At 43.3% G+C, this 27,632-nt stretch overlaps 1 protein-coding gene across 4 annotated transcripts in view; it reads left to right on the top strand.

The window, feature by feature from the left end:
• Window positions 1-27,632, top strand: part of myh10 (myosin, heavy chain 10, non-muscle) — a 76,178-nt gene that overhangs the window by 10,810 nt on the left and 37,736 nt on the right. For all 4 annotated transcript variants that reach the window (XM_033625010.2, XM_033625011.2, XM_033625008.2 and 1 more), the window contains exons 3-4: window positions 4,234-4,390; window positions 18,395-18,422. In XM_033625010.2, coding sequence (XP_033480901.1) covers window positions 4,234-4,390; window positions 18,395-18,422 — 185 coding nt within the window. The remainder of the gene's footprint in view (window positions 1-4,233; window positions 4,391-18,394; window positions 18,423-27,632) is intronic.

Below are 27,632 nucleotides of genomic sequence, written 5' to 3'. Positions count from 1 at the left end.
CTGGGGCCCTGTTGCTAAGCACTACTCGGTTCACAGACATTTATTCGGACATTTCCGGAGGGCTGGGAACCCTGTCAACTGTGTCAGAGTTCTCCTCTGTTCACCATGGTTTCTCTGGGTTGACCAGCTCAAACCCACTGATTAGCTCAAAATAACCCACATCATGTACTCAAGATTCAGGTGTAATTTAGCTGTCGGCAGATGTTGTGATTGTAGTAGTAGTTCCAGTGAGTAGACATTCCTTTGTCCAAACTCTGCACTTTGAGAAAGAAACGAACCACAATGTGTTGGCTGGCTGGTTGCTTGTTATGCCTGGTTGTGTAGGTGTCCAGCTCCTTGCCCTCAGAGCTCCACTAATCCCTCAAATACCCCATGGGGTTCGCCATCAAGGACAGCCAGCTGAGTCATCCCTCTCCCCGCTGCCTGTGGCCCACGCTGGGTCAGGAGCGCTGATCTGTCTGCCTGGCACTGTGCCCACCGTGGGGGGCTTGGGAAGGGGTTATTGTTTGAGGGCCCTATAGTACATCCTGTGCAGTGTGAAGTTTATTTTTACAGGCAGTTCCAGTTAGCAAGGTGTGAGTATTGGCTACAGTAATCAGTAATGTTGAGTGGTGTTGCTGCTGGTGATTCCAGAGTAGCAAATCTCTATGTGGCCAGGTTGCAGCAGAGATCTGTGTCTAAAGCATCTCTGCACATGGAAGAGGTAAGGAGGGGGATTGTGATAGCCATCTGGTGACATTACCCCCCCACCCTCCACACATGTGGTCTACAGCACCACAGGACCACCACCAGGAAGCAGTGTGTTAATCTAATATATGCTTCTCAGTGAGGGTTTCAATGTCAGCCCCACATAAGACACTTTATGCATTTGAATTTAATTAAACTTTATTTCAGTGAAATTTCATATCATTCACAATCGTTATGTTGATACTCAGCTAAATATGTTTATTAGCATGAATAGAATATCATAGAAATGGAATGCCAGGATTAGACGTCACATTCCTCACGAATTTCATCATAAACATGCAAAAGCATCAAACCTCTTGAAGTATTTGGCTGTGCACTTATTTTTTTTAATACTACAGTGTTCAAAAAGATTTTTTTGTGTGTGTTTTACTAAACAAAATCTCACAATTTATGATACATCTAACTATAACTAGAACTTCTGTCATGGTAAGCGATGCATATATTAATTAGGGCTGTCATGGTGAAGGAATTTCCCTTGCTGTGATTAATGGCAGCTAAAAAGCAGCATATGTGGTGTTACCACCATTTTTGGTTGTTTTTGAAAATTACTTAAAGGAGCTATATGTAAGAAATATAAAGCAAATAGTCATAAAATCCTCCTAATATGTCACAGAGACTAAGGAATAATGTTCATATAACATACTGATCTCGCCGACAACAATAGTACAGCCAGAATATTCGCATTTAAAAAACATTTTTACGGTCCGCAAATCATGTTTATGTTTTGAATTTGTGCTTTGGCCTGTTGCGCCACCCACCGCCGTCTACCAGTCACGCAGTCAGTAGAGTCTCAGCATCAGTTACAGTTACGACTGAGCTACAGCAGCACGGCAAGCAACATTAGCAGTGTCCCGGTACATAACATTAGCTGCCGGCTTCTCCTCAGCTGTATCCCGGCAGCAGCATTAGCACCTGAGAAGCCGGACTTGCTCTAACGGTCCACTGGAAAACCGAAGATCAAGGACGCGGCGACACAGCCCTGCCACGGCAGCTGCCCGTGGGCAAATAAGTCAGTCTCCAGCATGCCGCTGTCCAGCAACCTCGAATCTGTAGGGGGGGGCGGACACGACTCGCGGCAGTATTTTGAATTTGAGTGCAGTAACCGTTTTGGCCACATTCTTACATACAGCTCCTTTAATTTATCCCGATTTTATTGCACATTTGTTGGCACTAGGTAGATCACTTGCTCTGGATGAAGGGAAGCCACATCTCTGTGTGGGTTCGGTATTTATTTGTCCTCCATTATTGTTGGTGTTCAGTGATGTGAGGGTTGGTCTGTATGGTTTTTGCCCCACCCCTTTTCCACAGTGATTGGACTGCTGGGTAAAAAGTGACAGTGGCTGCAGCGTTTACACGGTGCTCCCAAGAAAAACAGAAAAAACATGAACATAGTGTTTGTGGCAGTTGCTTGCCATGCCCTATGGTTGACTTGTCAAAAGCGCAGTATTGCAGTACTGTGGTTATGGCAACAGCCCTCATATTAATTGATAACACTGAATTATTGCTCTGCCCTGTTTATTGTTGCAGTAACACTGCGATGCAATTTTAGGCTCCACAGTATCAGACTACAGATATGTGCTATGTATGTGTGAATGTGTGAAAATCCAGCCAGGTGACAGTTGTGATGTGTTTGTTGGAGGTCTTTTTCTAACTCAGTCTCTCTCTCTCTCACACACACACACACACACACACACACACACACAAAATCCCCTCTGCTCCCACAGCATGCTTTGGTCATGTCACCATTGTTCCAGTCTAACAACTGGGTTAGCAGGCCCAGGGCCCCCCTGCAGCCCACTGGCCGTCACAGACAACATGATTTAAAGAATGTGGCTCAGCAGCCCAGCAAAGCACAAAGATCAGAAAGGTGAAAAAGAGTGAGGGGTGCAGGTAAAGCAGTAAAATGCACAAAAAGGGTTGGTACAACTTATAGATAATGATAACCTTAAGTCAAGAGAACAAAGAGCAGTAAACTGTCAGACAGGACTGGTCAGCAGAGGGAGGAGAGACACCGTCTTTTCATGTTAATTCAAAGCATGATCATGACTGGATAGAGGGCTGCAATTTTTTTGCCAAAAAGTTTTTATTGGCATGATTTATCAAGACATTTGATCCCAGTCATTGATGTGTGATTCAAAAAGCCTTAATCCGGCAGCGTCTACTGTATCCTGTGTACCCCGTGCACTCTGGAGTTAATGGAGTGCTCCAGCAGCAGCAGGAGACATGTCAGGGATTAACCCTATCCTATCCTGTCTGACGGCACTTCTGTCTGCATTATACAGCTGAGAGACCTATATACTGACGTGGATTAAAATCACCACCCCTTGCCTCTGATTTCTGTAGTCAGTCAGAATGTCGAGGTAAAATTGCCACCATTTTAATGTGGAGAATTTACGGATTTGAGGAGGATAAGCGAGTGAAGCAAGAATTTAAATACTGTAGGATACTTGGCAGTGTGCCAGCAGGCAGCAGTCGTACACAGTTCTCTGGCATGATCCGCAAATTCATAATCTGCACACCACAAAGGGCCACATGGTAGAACCACTTGCACAAACAGATTTTGTAATAAGTGGCACGTAGTGTAAGAGTGATTTAAATGAATTTGTGGCGTTCACCAATCTTGTCATACTCACATTATCTCACACCATCAGCTGCCTCAGGGTCTATTGGACGGTCGCTGTCCAGTATCACCCTCTGTTGCAAACCGCTGTATAACTTCACCTGCTATTGGCTATAATATTCCATCGTCTAATATTTTTGTAATTCTCATGTCCCCTTAATGACTTTCATAAAGACTTAGACCATTTTGCTTCACATACTGTATTTTGTAGTTGTTCTTGATTCTCATATATCACTACTGACTCTGCTAAATTTGTTATATGTTTATTTAATGATTTCAGAAAGCTGGGTTTGAGCTCCGCAGTGTTTACTCTGTCTTTTTAGTAACATTTTTGTGGAGAACTTGGAGCTGAACAGGTAGCTTTATGTATCAATTTTGCAGGTTAATTGTGTCACTGGTCAGATTTTTCAAACGTGTGCCTCCTTATGAAATGTGGCTTTCACCAGGCTGAAAGAAGTGATTCACAAATCTGGCTGTGAACACTCACAAGAACAAGTCCTGCTGGAAAAATATAGAAAATAGTTTAAAAGAAAAGAAAGAAAAAAAAAATATTCTTGTATGAGGCCATCTGTTTGCATGAAGGTGGCAATAACATTAGGACCCAGATACATTGTACCATCTATATAAACCAGTGTGATAGTAACAGTTAATTAAAATTGTAAACGTGTGTTTTAATCACTACAGGTAGCATCATCAGTGTCAAATTAAATCCACACTCAGCACTGTTAACCTCTTATAATCAATGCATACAAATACTAAAATAATACTCAAGTACTATAAGCTATTAATTGTGTCATGATGATGATGTTAGGACTGTTGTGTGATGAATTCATGGTCATTAAACATGTTTTCTTTTCTCCTCATAGACATACTCTGGTCTCTTCTGTGTTGTCATAAATCCCTACAAAAACCTGCCCATCTACTCAGAGAACATCATTGAGATGTACAGGGGCAAAAAGAGGCACGAAATGCCCCCTCACATCTACGCCATCTCAGAGTCTGCGTACAGATGCATGTTACAAGGTAAGTCTGAGTGTTAATGCTTCATATGATTGCCTCTCACCTACCTACCTCTCGTCTACCTCAGCCTTGGTGGCACATTTCTGATTTCCACACCAAGGTTGTGATTTTGCCGGTGATTTGCTGGAATGTTCAGAGCAGGGGCCCAGATATGAAGAGAAAAACAAGACATTTGGCCACAATTCTGTCTTTAAGTATCTTGGATGACAAAACCATGAGACTTTAGCCACAATATTCAGTCATACAGCCAAAACATTCATTTTGTTATTCTCAAGCATCTGGCTCTGTTAATCCATACAGATATACAAACTAGTGCCTGAGCTTTCACTTTCAACATTTGTGCATATCTTTCCCAGTTACTTTTTTAGGTGTCATCTTTTGGAGTAAAAGTGACACTATAAGTGCATGACACTGCAGTCACCAGCAGCATCCAGTCTGCCCCAGTTGTCACGTTTATTTCATTTTAATCAATTTAGGAACCTAAAGTCTTGTAAGTGAAGGCAGTCTGCTCAGAATGATGTCTTCAAAGATTCTTGCCTGGTAGTTGGCGAGCTTCCAGGCTCTATGAGCAGTGACTGACTGGGATCAGACCAGCGAGAACAGAGAGGGTGACCCCATTGTGCTCGACAATAGGTCCTTTGTGTGATTGCGAGGACCGACCAGTGGGGGTGGTGACAAACTGGACAGTCCCGTCAGTCCTTTTAGGCGTTGCTTTCCCCATGTTTGTACACAGAAGGAAGTTTCGGTCACGTCAACAAGTAGCTTGATGATGGCTTTGCCTTCTTTAAACAGTAACTACTGTGATGAGTGACAGTGTCAATACATTTTTTAACCATTACAGTTCAGATATTTGCACATAGTTTTCTTATAGTTGTACTCTGTGAGCTTAAGTATTAAGATGCCTGTTGTAATGTTGTTGATTGCATGTTATTATCAGCGGATGTACAAGCACAGGAGCATAGTCTCAGTAGTAGCCCTACTGCAACTGTTGTTGAGCTCTGCCAGCTTGCCATTTAGTCCAGCTAGTTTCAAGTTGTCACCTCCTGCTCTTTTCTTCACACCCTTTATGCTCTACACACTGCGTTTCTACATGGATGGACATAAACGCATGGGGGCAGGGCTGCCAGACTTGTCAATTAGTAATGTGTTGAACATATTGATGTGTTTTCAACTTACTTGAAGCACTGACCCTGAGCTTTTCAAAATGCCTCATGTATTTACTGTATGTCTCAGAGTACACAAGCCTGATTTGTGTTTTTTAATGCACTGCAGCTCCAACCCATTTTCAGTTGTGGTCGTATCAGAATTATCAGCGTTGTGGTTCAAAAGGAGGTTTGTAGGTTGGAGATTAGTGGAGGCCAGCTGCTGTTTAGCTGTGGCCCTGAGCATTTCAGCAACCTGGTTAATAAAATATCCAGCTGTATAGATTAGCACTGTTGGGTTTTTTCTCTTCTCTCCAAGAGGCCAGTGAAGACTTTGGAAAACCAAACACTGAGGCAGATATCATCACATTTCTGAGATTTGAAGGAAATTGTCCATCAGGGTGTATGTAATATTATATCGCTGTCGTGACATATTTTCTGGAAAATCACTTTAACAGTTTACAGATGAAACAACCAGACAGGAATGTCTCACAAATCAGGATACCTCATCTCACCTCATCTCATCTCTCAAAAATCGCACAAATATCTAAAAAAAAAAACAAAACAAAAAAAAAAAAAAGTCCTGCAACATCGACTACAATGGTCCAGTATAATGCTGAAACAATTTGTCATTTAATTTATTAATCACCAAGACAACAACAATTAAACTGTAAATGAATAAATTAACATTTAAGACATTTGTGCTAAAACATTCACTGTTTTTACCTAATCAAACAAGAGGATTTTCAGTTTATCTTTGTTTCATTTCGTTATAGAATATTCATCTTTGGATTTTGGTGGGACAAAACAAGTCACTTGAAATGTCCCCTTGATATCTTAAAATTGTAATGGCCATTTTTCACATACATTTCTAATAAGATAAACAGTTAATTGATACATTGTAGGGGCGTCGGTGGCTTAGTGGTAGAGCAGGCGCCCCATGTACAAGGCTGTTGCCACAGTGGCCTGGGTTCGACTCCAGCCTGTGGCCCTTTGCTGCATGTCTCCCCCCCCCCCTTCACACTTCACTATCCTATCAATTAAAGCCAAAAATGCCCTAAAAAATATCTTTAAAAAAAATGATACATTGTAAAAACATTAGCAAATAATAAAAAATAAAATAATTGTTAGTAGTGCCAGGTAATATAGAGAAAATCAAATATCACACTATTATTGACCAAATACCTCTAATGATATTGTGACAGTATTGTAGGGTTGACTACTGGTGCTTTCACAAAATATTTACACAATGATATTTATGATGAATAATCAGTAATCAGTAATGTGGATATAATAACTAAGTGGGTAAAGGCAATTAAAAAACAGCTAGACAGTCTGGTAAGCTCAGAAAATGACATCACTTTACTGTGATACAGCCTTTAGATCAGGAAAAAACAACTGTTATCATATAAAGACATCCAAAATCTAAGAAGATATCTAGTCTCATATCATGATATTGATATATAATATTGATAAATAGTTAAGCCGTCATCATTAGAAACAGCCCTAGTCTAATACATAACTACAGCTGTACAAATATATAATCTTTCTCGAAAGTGGTGGGTAGTTGCTAGTTAAAAAAAGTGGTAATGTTAAGATTCATTCATTAATTTTCTGTAACCGCTTATCCTGTTAGGGGTCGCGGGGGGGCTGGAGAGGCGGGGTACACCCTGGACAAGTCACCAGACTATCACAAGGCTATTCCAATGTTAAAAATCTTGGCTTATTCTAATGGTGTATCAACTCTTAATATTAAATCTGATACAGGCATTGGCAAGGTGTCCATAAAGGTCAAATAAGGTTGCCAAACTTCAGAAAGGTTTTGTATTCATTCCTGAGAGTATATTTGATCTTTTCAAATGGAATGCAGCTATTCTTGGGGGAAAAAAAAAACATCTTCTGGCAAAATTTCTGACAAATATCTTCTCACATTACGTCACCATATTGCCAAGCTCAGTCCCCGTTATCTCAGAATGTTTCATTAAATTCCAATGATTAATATCAGACATTTTTACACGTCATGTTTAGACTTCGCAGCGTCATTTGCCATCTGAACAAGAAAGAACACATGAGACAAATAATTTGTTGCCTCTAATTTATGACCTTCAAACAGATTGGCGAGTCATATTTATGGCTGAAGGGTGTCTAAGCCTCACAGGGATCTGTTAATTACCTCAGCATTGCTGTGAAGCCAGTCAGTACTCGGATGGGAGGTTAAATGAGGTGTTACCTAACAAAGACGGGGTGTGTAAGCAGACCTCTAGAACTTACTGCACATCTGTCATTGATTAGCACTCCAGATACTTTACATAATTGCCCTCGCTGCTCAGTCGAGGTGAACTCACTGACGTACAAGAAGCTAATTTTATCATATCTGGAAATGTGTTGTAAAAAAATGCTGATGCTTGCTTAAATGAGAACATGTGTTGAAGGACCGGTCATGTCAGCAGCTGCGATGGTTTCCAAGAGTGGACATGCATCAACAGCACTGAAAGTGTCCCTAGGTGGGGTTGTGTAACAGGGGGGTCTTTGTTCGAGTGAAAATGGTGAAAGACCTCCCTTCTCGAGTCTCTCCCTGGTGTCTAACCAGGGCGTTAGGTCAAGTCCAGCTCGATCCATCTAAGCTTAGTGAGGTTTTCCCCAAAGCGCAGCTCTTTGATTTCTCTCATAGAGGTCCATTTTATCAGCAGTGAACAGAGCACTTCCCATCTCACATGTCAGCAGCATTTACTGATATTGATAAAAGATTAGATGAACTGTTTGAAGAATGCAAAGCATGTTCATGAAGTTGACGCACACAGTGTAATATATACTGTCAGGAATGTGTGATAAAATGAGTTCAGGAATGTTTATAATGGCCCGGCGTACACTCTCAGTAAACACTAGCCCACCTGGCATCAATAAGGTGTACAGCAAATAGTAATGGCTTCGATGGCCTTTTGAACCGAGGCTTGACGTTGGGCTTTTTCAACTTCAAACCTCCTCCTGGGCACACAAAGAGTATGTTAAGCACACAGGAAATTTTTGCTAACCTTTTGAAAAAAACGATCCACTACATTTCAAAAAGATGCCACAGGGAGCTGTGGGTGAGGGACACGTTTACGATCACAAAACTATTGTTCTTTTTCCCTTAAAGATTGTTTTTTTTCCTGCAAAAACAACTGAAACAGATGGGGTTGCGGACAGTCAGTAACTAAAGAAGCACTCCTGTTTTCTTTGTAACAGATCCCAATAAAGCTCTGAGTTGTATCCTGAATAGCACTAGCACAGCTGGAACTTTAACTATTGTTGCTCTTCTTTTTTAGCTGTAATTTTTACTGCATCCTCTTAAATCTAATAGGACAGTTGACGTAAAAGTACTGGAGAGGAACACTGGATATATCTTATCTGTGCTGCCAAATGTAAGGGGCTCCCTGGAGACCTTGTGTGCATAAAGCTAATGCTTTCCTCTGACACACAGACCCACATACCAAAACTTAAAAAAAAAAAGACTTCCAGCTGATATACATTCATTCACAAACTGTAACTGGTAGCACTAATTTTATATTCCAATAAAATGCATGATCCATCCTGTATCATTTCTTTGACCTTGAAAGAATCAAACATTATAGTAAACACATCTCCGAACTCTGACCAAAGAAGTCTGAGGAAAGATGTGGCTTTTTCAAGGATAGCACCATATGTTGAGTTAGGTGAGGCAGTCTATGTTCAGCTCAGTGGCCATACTGTATAGGACACTGAACAAAACTGTAAAGCGTAAAGCTGTGCGACTCGTAGGTGGGATGCCTTGTTGTGATTGCCGGTGCAGCTGATTCCACTTTTCTACGAAATGCTCCAACGTGGATCTACAGTACAAATACCGTCTCGTTGTTGTCACCCAGCGTGAAATTATTTCTGGCAGACTATGTACGAGTCTTGCTCGTAAAGTTCACCTGTTGGATGTTTTCTTTACCTCAGCTACTGGAAGGCAGACGGTGTATCAGACCAATATTTCATGACACAGTATTATGAGCCAGAGTAAATTTATTTCTGTATTGTCTGTATTGTACTCTTACTCTTAATGTCTGTATTAAATCTATAACCTTCACTATTTCTTGCTGTCTATTTCACTGTTAATTTCCATCTCTTCTCCATTCACCTCTGTTCGGCTCCCACACTCCCTCTTACCACTGATTTATTTTGCACCTGATGTAGATATTAATCACATATTTTCGAGACTAGTTTTAGTTTGCATGAAAACCTTGAATAAAAATCTAAATCCTGTTGTCAGTGTTTTTCAAACACAGTTAATGTCCCTATCAGATTTCATTACAGACTTTCCTTTCTTCCTCAGTAAAGCTCCACATAGGAAACCAAATACTTTGGATCTCCAATGCATTTTCCATCTATAAGTCTCTGGCTGAAGCATCAGCCCAGTCCTGCCCACACCAGAAATCTTTGCCATTATGGCCCTAAAATGGATGGTTTGAAATGATTTGCCTTTTAAACCCTTATTGACAGACACATCTGTGTCATGGGTTAGTCCAATCCCTTTGGTCCAGTAGTTAATGGTTCTCTAAAATTTTGAAGGTGCAGTAAGATGAAAGACAAGTATAGGTTTATGCCACTGCAAACTTGACCATAGACTTCTTTTAATAGGCTGTTAAAGCCCTTTTGGCGCCCTGTCATAAGTATAACTGGTATGAGGTGTTAAACCAATAAACAATGGCAAGCCCCCTCTGTGTTATTAGATGGCTTTTCTATGCCAGGACTCTACAGACACCCGCAATTCTTCAAAATCAGCAGTGCTCAAGATTTCTATTCTGTTTTTGTTATAGTTAAGTTCCATGCCAACACTCCAAGTGTGCTTAGAAGCAAATCCCATAATTGCCACATGGGATACTTAACCCACTACTTTATTTTAGTTGGAAAATCAAATATATGTGGTAGTTCATGCGTAGTCATTACGCAGTTTAGGGTTTTTTTTTTTTTTTTTTTTGGTCTCTGATTCAGGTCATCTCAGTCTTAAGTCAGTGTTGTGTCACAGCTGGATGTATGGCTAGATTTGCAGCAGTGTTGTCACAGTTCAGTGGTGTTCATTATGTCTTTAGTTTCTGATAATGACTTTAGTTGTTCTTTTATCTCAGACATGTATTAAGGTGCTACATTCCTTTGTAGGCTTCTTGATATGTTTCGGTGGAAACTTCCACCTTCCTCAGAAGTGTCATTTGGTGGTGGTTGTGACGCGTCTTTACCAGCTGATCTGTCATTCACAATACTGGAATTTCCAACGCTGATACAATACCTTGAAATATATGTATATATATGTCTAGAAATTTTCAATACCATTTTTGATACTACAGGGATACAGGGAAATGGACATTGAGGGCATACAACTGTGTGAGAGTGAGAAAGTGCAGCTGGTAGCGGTGAATCGACATTGCTCAAAGTATTGAAACCACTTCAGATATTTTGAATCTATGTATAGATAAATTGATATTTTGACAATTTTTACAGGATTGCATTAATTTCTAGATTATCATTTAAAACAAATGGCTTCAAAAAAATCACAACAGTAGTTATAGTATCTGTATGAAGGGTGTGACAATGAAAAACAGTTGTCTTAGTAGAACAATTCACTTTCAGTATTCCTTTTTATGGTCTATCTAACATTAAATTGAAGCTGTGAGGTTTCTGTGGATTTAGGATGATGGCATAAAGGTTGCTGAATTGCAACCCAAAGGTTGGTGGTTGCCACCCAGGGTCATAAAAAACAATATGTTGGCAGGAAACAATGTTAGCCATGTCAGTAGTTGAACCACACGGTTTTTTCAATGATGTTAGACATCTTCTCAGAACTGTGGGTGTGTACGAGCTGCACTTGATTGACATTTCCCTCAGCCTTCTGTTGCTTTGGTTCCACCTGTCAGGGCGTGACAACTTTCTCTGTCACCATTATTAATAACCCGTATATGTGACATCACACAATTCACAGCATAGCTTCAATCTTACAAGTTCTTATCAACCAAAGTAACTGTGCACAGCCTTAAAGGAAGCATCTGCTGTGGCTGCACGGTTGATTGTTGATTTGTAATTAGAATACAGGTTTACATTAAGCCTAAAGGTGTAACTCAGCTGTGTAACTGTGTGTTTGTTGTAGATATTTGCTGTAGGAGAATGCACTAAGTAAGCTGTGGACAGCCCTGTATGGCACCGAAGAGGAAATTGGGTCTTTGATTTTTTATTTTATAGTTGAGTGGCTGCTCATTTACTGAAATAACATTTAATACTGCCAGTTAATGATTTGTGTAATGGCTTAATATACTGTCTGTAGCTAAGCAAGCATCATCATTAACATTATACAGTTGCTCCCTTTTTCTTTACAGACAGCACAGAGATAACGCTCTATATCCTCCTGGTAATGAGACAGTGTCATAGTGCTCATTGATTCATCTTTATTACCCTGAACATTCAGCTGATGGGTTCTTTTATTTACATCACTGTGGTATTGTGGAGGTTTTTGTCTCGCTGTGACACTGAAGTAACATCTAGATCAGAGTGCAGGACTGGTTCCTGAGGTGAGTGTTTGCACTTCAAATACAGGCATTAGCCATCAGTGGCAGACACTGGCCCAGGCCCAGCGTGCCACAGCTTCACAATGAGCTCACTGTCGTGAGCTGAGATCAGTTCCCCTCCTCCCGCCTCCCCTCCTCCTCTATCCTCGCTGGGAGAAACACCACATGCAGAGCTGCTGTGTTTATGTCAATGCCGCAAGACATCCTCAAATTTTTCACTGTCACCAGTTTGTAAGACCATTGACGCAGACCTTTTCTATCTAAGAGCTACTTTTATCAACATCTTTGTCACCAGTGACAAGTCTAAATGTCAGTGTTTTTGCCTTAAAAAGGTCTGAAGTCAGTATTAAAAATGACACTCACACTTCTCAGCTTTCACTGTAACTAAAAATATTCTATATCCTGGAGGAATCTTCACTGCCTACCCAGCATAATGGAGTCATGTGAAGCTGGCAAGAGCATTACCAATCATGCGAAACCCACAAAACAGTCCTTATGACCATTGAGTAATGTTACGGAAATAACAGCCCCTGTTTGAGTAGTTCTCATCTGTACAGACCCACAATCCCTTGCCAGTAATCGGCGCTTTACAATCTGGAGAGGTTGTTAAGGTTGCAGCAATGCTGGCAAATTGTTGAATGGAAGTGAGCAGTCTCACAATGACTGGATCACATCTTTCCACTGTGTCTGCAGCCAGTCTGATAAAGGAGACACCAGCTCTCTGAGCAGTGTTGTGTTTGTGTCTGATGCAGATAGGGATGTGAATGTAAAGATGAGAGCGAGGTGGGGCTAATGGTGGATTGTGTTTGCATGTGTGCTGTCATGCACAAAGCAGCAGTTGACGTCATAGCTTGAGAGATCTTGAAGGATTGGAGTAGCTTTAGTGTGTGTGTGTGTGTGTGTGTGTGTGTGTGTTTGTGTGTGTGTTTGGGGGGAGGGGGGCTTGCATGCAGGTGTGTGAGGCCAGTACCCCTTGTTACGATACTTAACTGCAGGAAGTTCCTGGTCAAAGCCAGGAAACCCAGGTCGTCCCTGATGAGCCATTCAGCTGTGTCCTCGGTCAGATAACTTTCCATCATTTTACCCCAAAGGAGCACAGTCAGCTTTTCAGTCCAGGAAACCTTCACCTCTGGCAGAACGGTCCAGCCTGGGACTCAGCATGTACAAAATGAGTTGAGATATTAACAGCATGTCTTATAGCAGCGGTTCCTAACCTTTTTTGGCTTGTGAGCCCAATAAAATTGAGCAACATTTACTTGTGACCCCTCATCACATGTTATGGTCTTGAGTGCCAACACGAGGTGTGAGCAGTTCAGAGTATGAATTTCCATGACCACAGAGACCTGATTTGGTGAAGTATTCAGTATTTCACAACAAAAAGCCAGACTGAAGCAAAGTAAATACATTTTTTTGTCCCTGAAATCCTTATGTGACCCTTCAGATAAATCTCTGGACCTCCCGGGAGGCTCCCGACCTGCATTTTTGTAGACATTACATTTGAGCGTTTCTTCATATTTAAAAATAATCTGTAAGTTTGAATACAGAATGTGTGTCCTCTTTCATGATGAGTAGATCAGGGAGCCATCAGACTAACCATGCTGAACCGAATTAGATCACAGTCAAGGATTGGACCATTTGCATTCTGCAAGTGTGCTCTGCTGCTCCTCATGGTTAAATGATCAGCTCGTCTCTGTGATTTTAATCATGTGTATCTTGTTAGCTTGTTGCTGGAATGGCAGAGGAACCCATCCACACCAGCAGTCTTTCAGGAAACTATCTCTGCCCTGCCAAGAATCTTATTTTTATACTGCTCCATTAGATCACTTCTGCAGCTTTTAATGGGCCATCATTGTGACATGGAGTGAGTTGCATCCACTGATTCTGGAACAGTTAAATTATATTTAATCAGTGTGTTGCAATTTCCACACGTTGTAATACTTAAGATCCAAAATAGATTCATTTGCAAGCTCTTGTTGCCTTGCAACCATTTGCTCGGGGCAAATATGAATAGGTTTTTTTTGTCTTTTCAGGCTGGTGGTGAACTACTGAATTAATTATAGAAAACTAAAAGGCCATCTTCGAATAATGTGAATGTTAAAAATCACATTCAAATGTTGTATTTTTCCTCTTACCTGTAGTGCTACTCATCAGTCTAGAGTGTTTTTGTGTGAGTTACAGAGTGTTGGAGATATCGGCTGTAGAGATGTCTGCCTTCTCTCCAATATAATGGAACTAGATGACACTCAGCTTGTGGTGCTCAAAGCACCAAAACATAAATGTGAAAATCTCAACAGCAATGTCTCTTTCCAGTAATCGTAATCTGGTTACTCAAGATAATCCACAGACCTTGTTGAGAGCACTTTCATGTAGGAACTATTTACTTTCTACCAACTTACCAACCACCAACTATATCACCACGCAGATAGAAGATTGCATCTACTCATGGACGAGAGGTTTGTGCTCATGACAGCGTGAGATGTAGATATGGCATCTTCCTCAGCTGAACTGTAATAATAGCTAGCTCAGTCATGCTGGGTGAGTGGTGTGCAGTGATACGGTCGGCAGATCTCCTTCAATAAAAAGAAAACCACAAGCCGAGTGCCATCTAGTTCTGTTATTTTGGAGAGAAGAAAGACATCTCTACAGCTGATGTCCACCAAAACAATCTAGATAGATAAATAGCACAACAGGTAGGAGGAAAAATATATATGTATTTGATTTCGGGGTGAACTGTCCTTTAAGGCTATCATTGGCTTGTACAGTCACATAGCTATACTTCAAGTCAGAACGTGTCTTTCGTTGAGTCATTGATGGATCACCTCTCCCAAGTCAATCTACTAATGCACCAGCTTGCCAATCACCAACCACTGGTAACTCCTTCAATTAACAAACATGTTGACTTTGCAATACAGTGACAGAATTAATGGCCTCTGAGATCAGGCCCCTTGATGAACAGGCACTTACTCATCAAATACAGGAAACTGTCTGAGCAAGAATGAAATGAGATGGGTGCTCAATTAATCTTTAACTGTCAAACCGACCACGGGTGTTTGGTTTGAGCCCACAGACAGACATTTCAAGTCATATTGTCATTCAAATAACTTAACACAATGTTACACTGAAGGCAGAGTGAATTTATACAGTTTCAAAAGATGGATGATCTTGATAAATAATCCTAATCTCAGTATTAACTCAATTTTGACGTAGCTGCTGTTCTAACTGAATGAATCTTACACAGTTGCAGTGTCAGGGTCAGTTTTAGTTCATTATGAACAGTGCAACATGAAGTCAATAGAGTGAAGGGAGTCTGATGACTTTTATCTAATCTCTGGACGTCTTGCTGCTCAGCCACCTATACGACTTGACAGGAGGCCCTATCCCTGTGAGGGGCATTGACAGGAAGACAAAGTACTGTTTTCCCATGACATCATTGCCATCATTCCCCCCCATTGGGCCTCTAGATGACTCCGATCTGCCTCACTCCAAGCTCACAAGACCCACCAAAGTGGAATACCCTGGAGGTTAATGGAGACGCATTAGAGGTCATATTTTATTGCCACATGACCACAGTGCAGATTGCCTTCAGCACAGCACACATTAACATTTTCCGACAAGAAAAGAATGGGATCACTCTTTGTGTCACCATGCTGTAAGTGGTTGACGCTATTTTCAGTCAAACTTGTGAACATTTCATTTTACTAGTGTAGCTGACATTTTTTGAGACCCTTCATTATAATAGTCTACATTATGTATATCCCGAAAAACATACAAAAGCACCATTCAGGCTTCTTTAACCTCATTCAAATCTGGCAGATAGTTTGGCTGTGAAACATGTTCACTATGACTTCTTTCCCAGGATGGTCCATGAGGGACATTTGGGGACGTTGTATTTAGGTTCCAAAATGAGCAATGCAGACTCGATCCATATGGGCCCTCTCTTTGACACTCAGTTTGTTCACTGATGGCTGTAGAAGTGAAGAGTTTTTCACCTTGATTATTCACATTCAGCAGCCATACTAGATTTACCAAGAGTTACAATGCAAATAGGGATAGAGGACAGGGCTTTAACAGAAGTGTAGAAGAAGAGCCTGTACTGTTAACTGTATAGTTATGGTCAAATTTGATCAGTGTCCATAGTTTTTGTCAGAAATTGTTGTACGCTTAAAAGGAAAAAAAAACCAATATATAGGACAGGTATGATTTTCTGCATTTCTTCCCATCCGTCAAAGAGTTGTTTGATCAAGAAGCAGTGGAGACAATGTGGCGTAACCTGTGGGACATGCACATCCACAACAAGAGAGAGGAACAGGGCAGACAAGGACAGCAGGCCAGCAAGAAAAAGAAATGGAAATATATGGAAGCAATTAACTTCTTGAAATACTCCAAGACAAAGAGAAGGTTTCCCTAACCCTATCCAGAAATGCAAAACAGCGAGTGCAAGTTAATGGCAGCACAGTATCATATCATAACTCAGGTAGCCGCAGAGCCAGACACCTGCAGAGAGTGGTGACAGTCAAGGAGTTACCTCCAGTTGAAAGATGCAAGGGAGGAATGTATCTTTCCATTTTGCTTTGTATTGCACAACTTTTTGCAACAAATAGAATAATAAAAGGCTTCAGACTCAGTATGCAAGGTTTTTCTGTGTAACAATTTCTGTTGGACGACACAAAAGCACAGACTAAATGTGCAAGGCCTTGATACTGCATCTGGTACTGTCAACAGACAAAACAAAGTGGCCCGATGTGGTCACTACTGCTGCCATTGTCATATCTCTGCCAGTAGATGTGCGTCAAAGGACACATGTACACTGTAAAAATGAAATTAATCCAAAATTACAGACTATTAGTATAGTGTGGACAAACAAGTTTTATTAAATCTGTCACAGCAAACCAAATGGTCTCCCTTCTAGCAGTCATTCTAGATCAACCTTCCATTATGAAGGCACAAATGTTGTATTATTATTGTATTACTAAAAAAACACATTATATTTTACAAATAAAAAAGTGTACTAATCCGGCCATCTTCAGTTTTCCTTACCATTCAGGCTATTCTGTGATTTTTAGAGGCAGGCTGATAAATCAGCAAGGTCAGTCAGCTTTTTGCAGATATATTGGTTTTAGGTCGGAGTTTATGTCGGTAGATAAGTTGCAAAAAAATTCCAAACTAGTAATAAGTGCATTTAGAAACTGTGTCACCATTAAATACAGTAGTTTGTCTACAGTAGAAATGTGACAAGTTAATTTTTCAGCTGTAAATGATCCTGCTCGGTTTGTATCTTGGTCACAGCTCCTTAGAAAAACGAATCTAAGGGATCCGTATCCAGATTGTTGTTTATTTTATGTGTTAATGTTAAAACAAATTATTATTGGGTGATTAATCATTGTCAGATTTTTTTAGTTCCAAATACTGGCATCAATAACCATCAGGCTATTACTACTCATGATGTTTGTCTGTACCTAATTGTTTTTGCTGCCTTTCCTGGAACAGAATGATAAAAAAAAACATTTTAAAACTCAGTGAGACATGCCTCATTAAAATAAAGATAATAAAAAATAATTAATTATGCCATCAATTAAAATAATTATTATAAGATTAAAACCTGTTCACAACAATTTACGTACCATAAATCATTGTATACAGTATCAAGTAAATGCATTAATATTTGGGGTTAGTTGAGTGTGAGTGTGCTACTGTATGCTCCAGTTGTCAGTCTATACGTACTATTGTGAAATAATGTTACTCCACAGCATGTTCTTGAAATAATAATAATAAATTAAAATGATGTAATTGGTACTTGTGTAAAATTAGGGATTACTGGCCTTCGTCCAAGTCTCAAATGTATCCTCAGAGTCAGCGTCCTGTATTTACAGATATGAAGCTGACATTACAGTTGCCTTATCTCCCCTGTGCAGTGACTTGACTTCACAGTGTCGCATCTTTGCATTTCTGACATTGCATTCCATGAAATACCTGCAGTGAAATGCTGTGAAGCCTGAGCCTACTGAAAAATGCGCCCTGAAGAAAATAATTCTGGTCTTCTGATAACAAATGAGTCTCGGGCTGTGAAAAACATGATATTTGAAACATTTGATGGCAACTTCACATGCACATACATGCTAAGCTTGACTTTGACCTTCAAATCCACAATCTGCTGATAAGACTGTACTTGTGACATGGTGTTATGGCAATGAGGTTGTCAGTCAAACCTTGTGACAGCACAGTGGAGACTGAATCAAAGACAGACTGCTGAGGTTTGACTTTTTCTCCTCCTCCCTCTCCTCCCCCTTTCTCCCTCTTCTTGTCTCCCACAGATCGAGAGGACCAATCCATTCTTTGCACGTGAGTATACAGGCTCTGTATTTTCAATTTTGTATTAACATTTCTTGTGCTTTATTGAAGCTGATGTTATTTCAGCATATTAAAGTTATTGTTGATAAAACAATTTTAAGCCCCCAGGGCCCATAGTTGTGTCTCTGTGTCCTATATTGCTGAGATAAACTGAGCCCTCTGTCCCAAACTAATAGCATGAGGTTCATGGCTGATTCATTACACTCATGCATCTCTCTTTTCCCTTTTATATTCTTGGAAATATCATCACATGGTGCAGTATATTTCCCTGTGGGAAGTTTTTTGTCTGCATTAAATGAATCTGTAAGTCACAATAATGCATTCACTGCTAAATAAACAAGTTCAGGAGCATTGCAAGTGCACCAGCTGCCCAGGGGCCTTCACAGTCATTTTAAATCGTGTGTCTCAGTGACACTGACCAGACTGTCACGACTTGAAAGAAATGTGTGAAATGTGGGACTAAGAAATGCCTGACATTTCTGCTATGCAGCCCTCTGGCGTCCTTTGGGTGACAAGTGTCTACAGATGACAGGAATGTCACCAAAGAAAATGCCAGAGAGGGTATCAAGACATGAACCCTCAATAACCCTGTTACTCATGCAGACTGAATAGTGAGGTGTTCGTGTTATTTTGTCTCTTCTACAGTATTAACACACAGAGGGTCAAAATAATTCACTGTAATACAACAGCACCACAAACAAAGCTAAAGCATATTGTTACTAATCTGTTTTGAATAAAGTAGAGCTGACATGTAAATTAAATTAATTCAGATTTAACCCAGATAATCTGATCCTAAACAATGATTGCCATTTGTTTCCTTCATTTACTGTGTCACTGCTGCCGTTGGACACAGTTTATGTACCAAAATGCTAGTGTGTGGACCCTGAGTCAACATTTATTCCTAACAAATCTGTGAGTTTTGACTTTGAACAGATCATTACTGATCAGATTTTTTTTTTCCCTTTACATTTTTGAACGATGGTCCAAATTTAACATCAAAAGTAACAGCCCTAACATACTCTGGAGATGAATTAACACCTCTCACCCACAGAGAGAAATGTATAGGTTCACTAGTTTGCATTTATTATTTGGTTATGGTATTGGATGGAATTGTGTTGCTGTGTTGAACAAAATATGGATATATTTATGCTTGCACGCAGGTGTTAAAATGCACATATACACAGGTATTAAGATAGAGATTATGCACATTATCAAGGGCTTTGGTGCTGAAATACACACACAGATTGCAAAATATTATGGAACACAATAATATTAAGTCAGCGCTACCTTATTTATATGGCATGTTTTCTGAAACAGGGGAGCTGTTGAATCTTGAATGAATACTTTAGTTGCAAATTGACCATTTGTGAATCAGTTACTCGTTACATTGACTTCGTCAAGCATACTTTGTTCTCTTTCATAGCATTCGTTTCGCGTCTCACATTGGGAACGCCCTCAGTGTGACCTCGTCAGAAGCTCCTTTTACATTACGCCAGCCAGAATTGGCTAGAACTAAGCACGTCAGTGTCAGGATGGGTGGAGACCCTCCCCCTATAAAGGGGCCTGACACTGCGCTGCACGTCATTCAAAAACCTCTTCTCGCTACGAGCAGAAGTTCCAACCACTCTCGAGCTGACTGTTTCTTTGTGACCTAGCTTAACTGTCCGCAGACACGAGCGAAAACTCGGTCGCCGGGCGCTTTGTTCACGAGGCAGTTATCCGAGAGCTATCGCTATCTGTGGAAAGTAGCAATACTTCGACAGCTAGCATAACCGAGTGGCAACACTCAACCCTACGGTAGCAATACCACACAAGTAGCAATACTTAATCACACTAGTGCTAGCCTCGCCCAGCTAACGCACAACGGAGTCGCAACACTCCCGCTGTATTTCATCCGGTGCCCGCTTCTCCTAACCACACCAGGCTAGCAGTTGCATACCATACCGCATAGCTTCACAGCTAACAAATCCCGCTAGCTTCACTGCTAATAAATCCCACTAGCTTCACAGCTGTCAAACCCTGCTAGTGACCATGGCTAACGCTAATGCTTCCACTAAAGCAGAGGAGCCTGTCCTTGCGGGAATAAGATTTCGAGCGGAGATACTCACCCGATGTGTATGATGTGTCTCGGCCTGAAACATGCCCAAGCCGCCTTTGAGTCCACGGAAGAATGCAGTGAATTTCAATTTCAGTACTCATCTGTGTGAAGGAGTGAACATCCAACGTCAGAGTTAATTACTAATGAGCAGAACCTTACAGCTGGGCTCCACCTGCAAACGTAAGCGTCACGTCAGCGTAGCGTCACGGCATATTCATTTGGGCTCCACTGACTGCGTACGGAAGCGACACATAGAGAAGCCAGCTGGGTTGTTTACTGTTTGCTGAGCCAAGAGGCTGCATGTAGGCTGCATGAAATGTTAAAGCATTTTCCACCTAAGTTATTACATATATTTGAGTTAACTACAAGTTTACTGTACTGTTTGTTATCTACTCGCTTTCAAATGTCCACCACAGACATTTACACAATGTCACGGATAAACATGGGTAAATGCATGAAAAAGAATCATCACATATCGCCTCTGATAATGGTTTATTCATTTAAAAACACATTGTGCTCGTTTAGCACACTACTTCATATAGTTTTTATCTGCTGGAGGGTCGCGTAGGGAGCGTAGCGCGACAAAAATAGAAGAGCCGCGTAAAATAAAGAGTTGTCGCGCGACAGACAGTGGTTGTTGCGCCGCTCCCGTTGCCGGTGCAGCCGCTGTAATTGATTAACGGGGGCGAGCTGCTACGGGACTCGCGCTGCAGTTAACACTACTAACAGCGTGAGTTAATGTCTCTGCACATGTTGAGCTTCCAGCTATGTTAATACAGACACAGGCTAATATAACATGATGAGTTAGAGTTGTTTGGACCACTTTTGGACTTGTTTGCCCACATATTTGTACCGAGAGGTCTTTGGATCCGTTCTGCTACTACGTCTGCTTCTTCTTCTTCTTCTTCTGGTGGACCAGGTGCATTAAGTGCATCTTTACGATGCATACCGCCACCTATTGCACCGGAATTGTAACAACAAGCTACATTCACAGACAGTGAGTCCCATTATAATGTGTTTATGAGCGAGGTTGAACAGGTAGCGCCAAAAGCATAAAAATCTATATGTGGCGGAGATAATTTATTCGTGGCGCACCGCCACAGATAAATGAATGTATGGGAAACACTGCTGTGAACGCTTCTCCCTCAAAGTGCTCCGTCGCCGCCTGGCTCGTCAGACGAATCTGTCTGGCAGCAACCCTGTCTTGGCTTCCACGTCCGAGGCTTCGGAGCTAATGGATGTGGCTGTGGCAATGGCTCCAGAGCCTGAAGCTGGTCTGAGCTGGGGCAACCAGCTCAGCCTCACCGGCCCGTTTCCCCAGGAATTAGACGGACCCGGCCGCTCAATTTTCTGGTGGAGAGGGCGGAGGATGACTCGGATGGTGGGTCGGAACTCCTCATGACCGACGAGGATGACGACGATGATTCTTCACTGGGACTGTCGGGCCGGGTTGCAAAACTCCAACCCTCAACGACAGCTGTGGCGGGAGATGGCTCGTCTTCCCCCGCTGTGGATTTAGACTTGCAGGACGTGTGCAAACACACCGCTGCCAAGCTCAACATCCAGTGGCCCGAAGTCCAAGCTGAGGTGACGCGGTCCCACTACGATGGGATAAAGTTGCCAAAAGTGAAGAGAACAGGGAAACAACTCCTGCCTATCTTCCCAGAGTTGCTGGAAGAACTTGCTGTCTCCTGGCGCAACAAGCCATACAGAGAGAAGCATCCTGTGGCGGGCAGTTCCATGCTTGACTGCGAGGGGATGGAGAGCCACGGTCTCCGCAACATCCCTCCAGTGGAGCCTGTGGTGGCGGCTCACCTCCACCCGAAAGCATCCCTGTCATCACTGGGGCCCGCACTCCCATCCAGAGTGGATCATTTCCAGTCCAGCCTGACAGACAAGGCGTACAAGGCGGCTGCACTGTCGGCGCAAGCCCTGAACGCCACCTCCCTTCTGATGGCGTATCAATCGAGCTGGAGGAGGAGATGACGGCTTCACCTGACCCCGTGTTGTGGGAGGAAACGTGTGTGATCACTGACCACTGCCTTCACCTCCACAAGGTGGCCATCCAGTCACAGGGCAGAGCCATGGGGTTGATGGTGCTACAGGAGAGAGCCCGCTGGCTTAATCTCACCACGCTGTCAGCCAAGGAGAAGGAAGATCTCCTCAACACCCCCATATCACCCAAGGGCCTCTTCGGCGCGGCGGTCACGTCCATGCAAAAGAGGTGCGAGGAGAGAAAGAGGGAAGATGAAGCCCTGAAGCTGTGTCTGCCGAGAAGGGTACCCACTGCCACCCTCCCGGCTCACTGTCAAACCTTTGCCCAGGCTGTGGCACGGCTTCCTCCCACCTTCAAAATCCCCAAGCTGCCTAAATCCCAGGCAGCTCCTCAGGCTCCGCCAAGAGCACAGGCTCCAAAGGGTCTGTGGCAGAAGAAGTCTTCATCCCAAGAGGGGACTCTGCCCGACTGGCCACCCCCCACCTTTACCCACAGGGTAAGGAGGAGGAAACGACAGGCCTGATAGTTCCAGATGCGGCCAGCGAGACAGCCCTGTTCCCCCCGGCTGCACTCACCCCAGCAGCTCCGTTCACGAGCATCGCCACAGAGCCCAGTTCTGTTCAGCGCATGGACAACGGGATGTTCGACCCGGCCCAGCGCCCTGTGAAAAGAAGCAGAGACAGTGTATAGCAGGTGGAAACCCCCAGCGGGTCCCAAACATGTCTCACAAACACTTCTCATTGTCCCAACTGTCGCATCCAGGCTGAGTGCCGAGGGCGCAGTTAAAAACAATGAAAAACAAAATAAATCCATTGTTGAAAAACAGTTTGGTCACACATTTTACGGAGGGAGCGATCCTTCTCTCAATAAACGACCATGTGGTGAACGGCGTGGCGGGCGCATGCGCAGTACCAACAGAGCGGTACTGCGCCCCAGTGCCACAAGAGGGAGCTCTTACTCCGTGTGTGACAGATGAGCCTGTCAGCCCACTGACACTGAGAGCAGAGAGCTGGTCAAAATGCACAGGCTCAGAGTGGGTTTTGAGAACATTAAACAGGGGATACAGGCTGCAGTTTGCCGTAACACCTCCAAAAATTCAGGGGAATAACCCAGTCTCAAGCCCTAGGCGAAGTCGCTAGAGAAAAGAGCAATAAGAATAATTCCTCCCGAACACACTCGGAGTGGGTTTTATTCAAGATATTTCCTGGTCGCCAAGAAGCGAGGGGGGGGCGAGGCATGCGTGCGATTTTAGATCTCAGAGATCTAAACAAGCACCTCAGGAAATACAAGTTCAGGATGTTAACGCACGCGTCCCTGCTGCGTTTTCTGCGTCCGGGCGATTGGTTCACTTCAGTCAATCTCAAGGATGCATATTTTCACATCCCAATATACCCACCTCACAGGAAATATCTCAGATTTTCCTTTCAGGGGACATGCTACGAGTATCTAGTTCTTCCCTTTGGTCTCTCACTAAGCCCAAGAGTATTTGTGAAGTGCACAGAGGCAGCTGTGGGACCGCTCAGGAGGCGGGGGATCCAAGTAGCCACATACATCGACGACTGGCTTATTGTGGCATCTTCCCGCCAGGAGGCAGCAGATCACACAAGGTTACTCACAGAACACCTGGTGGATCTGGGTTTCAAAATAAATCTGGAAAAGAGTATTCTTCTGCCTTCTCAGAACATCTCCTTTATAGGCCTGTTTATAGACTCAGCTCAGGCCAGAGTCAGGCTGACTGGAGAAAGAGTGCAGGCACTCAGAGACTGTTTAGCCCTTTTTCACAGGGGGAAGTTTGTGTCTCTCAGGCTTTGCTAAAGGTTGTTAGGGCTGATGGCATCTTCCCTGGTGGCAGTTCCCATGGGACGCTTGCACATGAAAGGAGTGCAGCGCTGGGTGGCTTCACACAGGTTAGACCCACACCATCATGGCTCTCACAGGGTGAGAGTCTCGGTGAACTGTACAGCAGCACTGGCCCCTTGGAAAAGCGCAGGCTTCTTGACCCAGGGAGTGCCTATGGGGGTTGTTCAGTGCAGAAAAGTGGTCACAACAGACGCCTCTCTATCAGGCTGGGGAGGTATGTTCGAAGGGAGAGCAATAAACGGGACCTGGGATCCTCACATGCGCTCATCCCACATAAATTACTTAGAACTGCTGGCTGTTCACCTGTCACTGAAACACTTCCTCCTTCTTCTGAGGGGACATCATGTGTTAGTCCGGACGGACAACACCACGGTGGTGGCATATATCAACAGGCAGGGGGGCCTGAGATCCCTTCAGTTACACACACTGGCACAGAGACTGATAGTCTGGTGCAGCAGACATTTTCTGTCCCTGAAAGCCACCCATGTTCCGGGGACACTGAACCATGGAGCAGATCTGCTGTCCAGGGGAAACCCTCTTTATGCAGAATGGAGACTTCACCCAGGCATAGTGAGTCTGGTTTGGGAGCGTTACGGCCGGCCAGCCGTGGACCTCTTTGCAACACAGGAGAACACCCAGTGTCCTGTTTTTCTCACGCGCTGGCTCATCAGTGGCCTCGGGCTCTGTTGTATGCATTCCCCCTGATAGCACTGATTTCCCCGACCCTAGCCAGGGTGAGGGAGGAGGGTCTGTCAATGATTCTCATAGCTCCCTCCTGGCCAACAAAGCACTGGTTAGCGGAGATAACACAGCTCCTCCAGGGGGAGCCGTGGCCCTTGCCAATACGCAGGGATCTGCTGTCTCAGGGGGGCGGGGAAATATTTCATCCCCACCCAGAGAGGCTGGCCCTGTGGGCTTGGCCCGTGAATGGCTCAGTCTACAGTCTGGAGGCCTTCCCTCAGGCGTGATTGAGACTATTCAGAGTGCTGGGGCTCCCTCAACGAGGTCCCTTTATGAGAGCAAATGGTCAATCTTTGAGAAATGGTGCTCAAACACACAAGAAATTCCCTTTCAATGTTCTGTAGTGGTGATCTTGGCTTTCCTACAGGACATGGTGGACAAAAGGATGGCCTTTTCCACCATTAAGGTGTATTTGGCGGCCATTTCGGCCTGCCGTATCGGCTTTGGGGGGAAAACTGTGGGACAGCATCCCCTGGTCTGCCGCTTTATGAAGCTTCCTGTTTCTAAACCATTAGCACCGTCCTGGGACCTCCCCATGGTGCTGGATGCCCTTTCAGCCCCACCTTTTGAACCACTAGATCAGGTGGACTTGAAAATGGTGGCTTTAAAGACAGTGTTATTACTGTCTCTGGCCTCAGCTAAACGCGTGGGTGAGATTCACGCTCTTTCAGTACATCAAGAATGTACAAAGTTCTCTGCAGGAAATACAAGGGTGACCTTACAGCCTAACCCAGCGTTTATGCCTAAGGTGTTAGGGTCATGTTCCCCCATTGACCTTGTATCCTTCTATCCCCCGCCTTTCTCCTCAGATGAGCATCGGCGGCTACACATGCTGTGCCCGGTGCGGGCCTTACGTATCTACATGGACAGAACTGAAGGCTGTAGAAAAAAGTGACCAGCTTTTTGTGTCTTGGGCAAAGAATCAGGTGGGGAAGCCAGTCTCTAAGCAGCAGCTTTCTCATTGGATTGTGGGGGCTATTGCTTTAGCTTATAGCACCAAAGGGGTGCAAGCACCAGAGGGTCTGCGTACTCACTCTACCAGGGGTCTCTCCACGTCCTGGGCCCTTTTCAGAGGGGTCCCCATTCAGGAAATTTGTGCCGCAGCAAGCTGGGCCTCTTCACACACCTTCGCCAGGTTCTACAGGCTTGATGTTACAGCCCCTTCTCTGGCCCATTCAGTGCTTGGTTTGGCCAAGCCCTAGTGTGGCTTATTTCAGGGCGGTTAGTCTTGACACTCTGACAACATCTGCCCAGCAATCCGGGAGTCAGTATTTTCCCAATGTGAGACACGAAACAAATGCTATGAAAGAGAACTTTAGGTTACTTGTGTAACCCCGGTTCTCTGAGTAGCATGAGTGAGTGTCTCACCAGACCACCCTCCTTGCTCATTCGTAGCGAGGAAGAGGTGATGGGTTTTTTTTTTTTTTTTGAATGATGTGCAGCGCAGTGTCAGGCCCCTTTATAGGGGGAGGGTCTCCACCCATCCTGACACTGATGTGCTTAGTTCCAGCCAATCCTGGCTATTGTAATGTAAAAGGAGCTTCTGACGAGGTCACGCCGAGGGCGTTCCCAATATGAGACACTCACTCATGCTACTCAGAGAACCGGGGTTACGCAAGTAACCTAAAGTTTTTCTTGCATGCCTCAACGGTGAATGGAGAATCCTAAAAAGGCAAACATTGTCAATGAATTGAAGAAAAAAAGGGGTTGTGTTTAACATCAACAAAACTATATCAAAACATCTGTTTACAAACTGTCACACAAAGCCTGTAGTATAATCCAAGTCTAATTTATCCAGTCATATACTCAGTACTTCCAAAACACATGCATTTTCACTACAACATAACAATTTAAAACACTTACGACTGCAAATGGCGCACCCTGAGCGTGACTTAGCACCCACATGCGTATCAGCTCTGCTTGAGCAGTGTTCAAACACACACATGTGCCCAGGCACATTACTGGGGGATTAATACTTGTGTGTCAGCTCTATGCAGTAGTAGTATCACTATGGAGGCAAGTCTTCACAAATGGTCATTTTGCGGGTGCAGCACTCCTTTAACACCCAGCAGTCCAAGGCCAACAACAGACACATTTACATAATCCCTTCACGATTACCCTCCCTTCACAGTAGCCAACAAGACAGACAGTTACACACCATTCTCCTACTCTTTACTCCCATCCACATCACGTTCACTCAATCTAAAAAGCAAAACAATATTTTGTGCATACTTGGTTTATGCAAATTTGCACTTACCGTAAAACCTCAAGTATGCTCTAAATCTAAACTGCTCCTCCAAAGTTTTTGCACGGCTCGGAGATTTTCTTCCCTGTTTTTCAATCCCATGGTCACCGTATGACAGAGCAGTTAAAAGCAGGCTGCACATCCACGCACCAGCAACCACAGGCCTAAACTTGACTGACACTCAAAGATATTGCAGAGAAAGATGCACATGATCAGGTTTGCAACAGAATTTTTGTACGTTATTGTTTTTTTTGTCATGGA

The sequence above is a fragment of the Epinephelus lanceolatus genome, chromosome 3, assembly GCF_041903045.1.
Source record: "Epinephelus lanceolatus isolate andai-2023 chromosome 3, ASM4190304v1, whole genome shotgun sequence".
Taxonomy (NCBI): domain Eukaryota; kingdom Metazoa; phylum Chordata; class Actinopteri; order Perciformes; family Serranidae; genus Epinephelus; species Epinephelus lanceolatus.
This window is presented reverse-complemented; position numbering and strand designations above follow the sequence as displayed.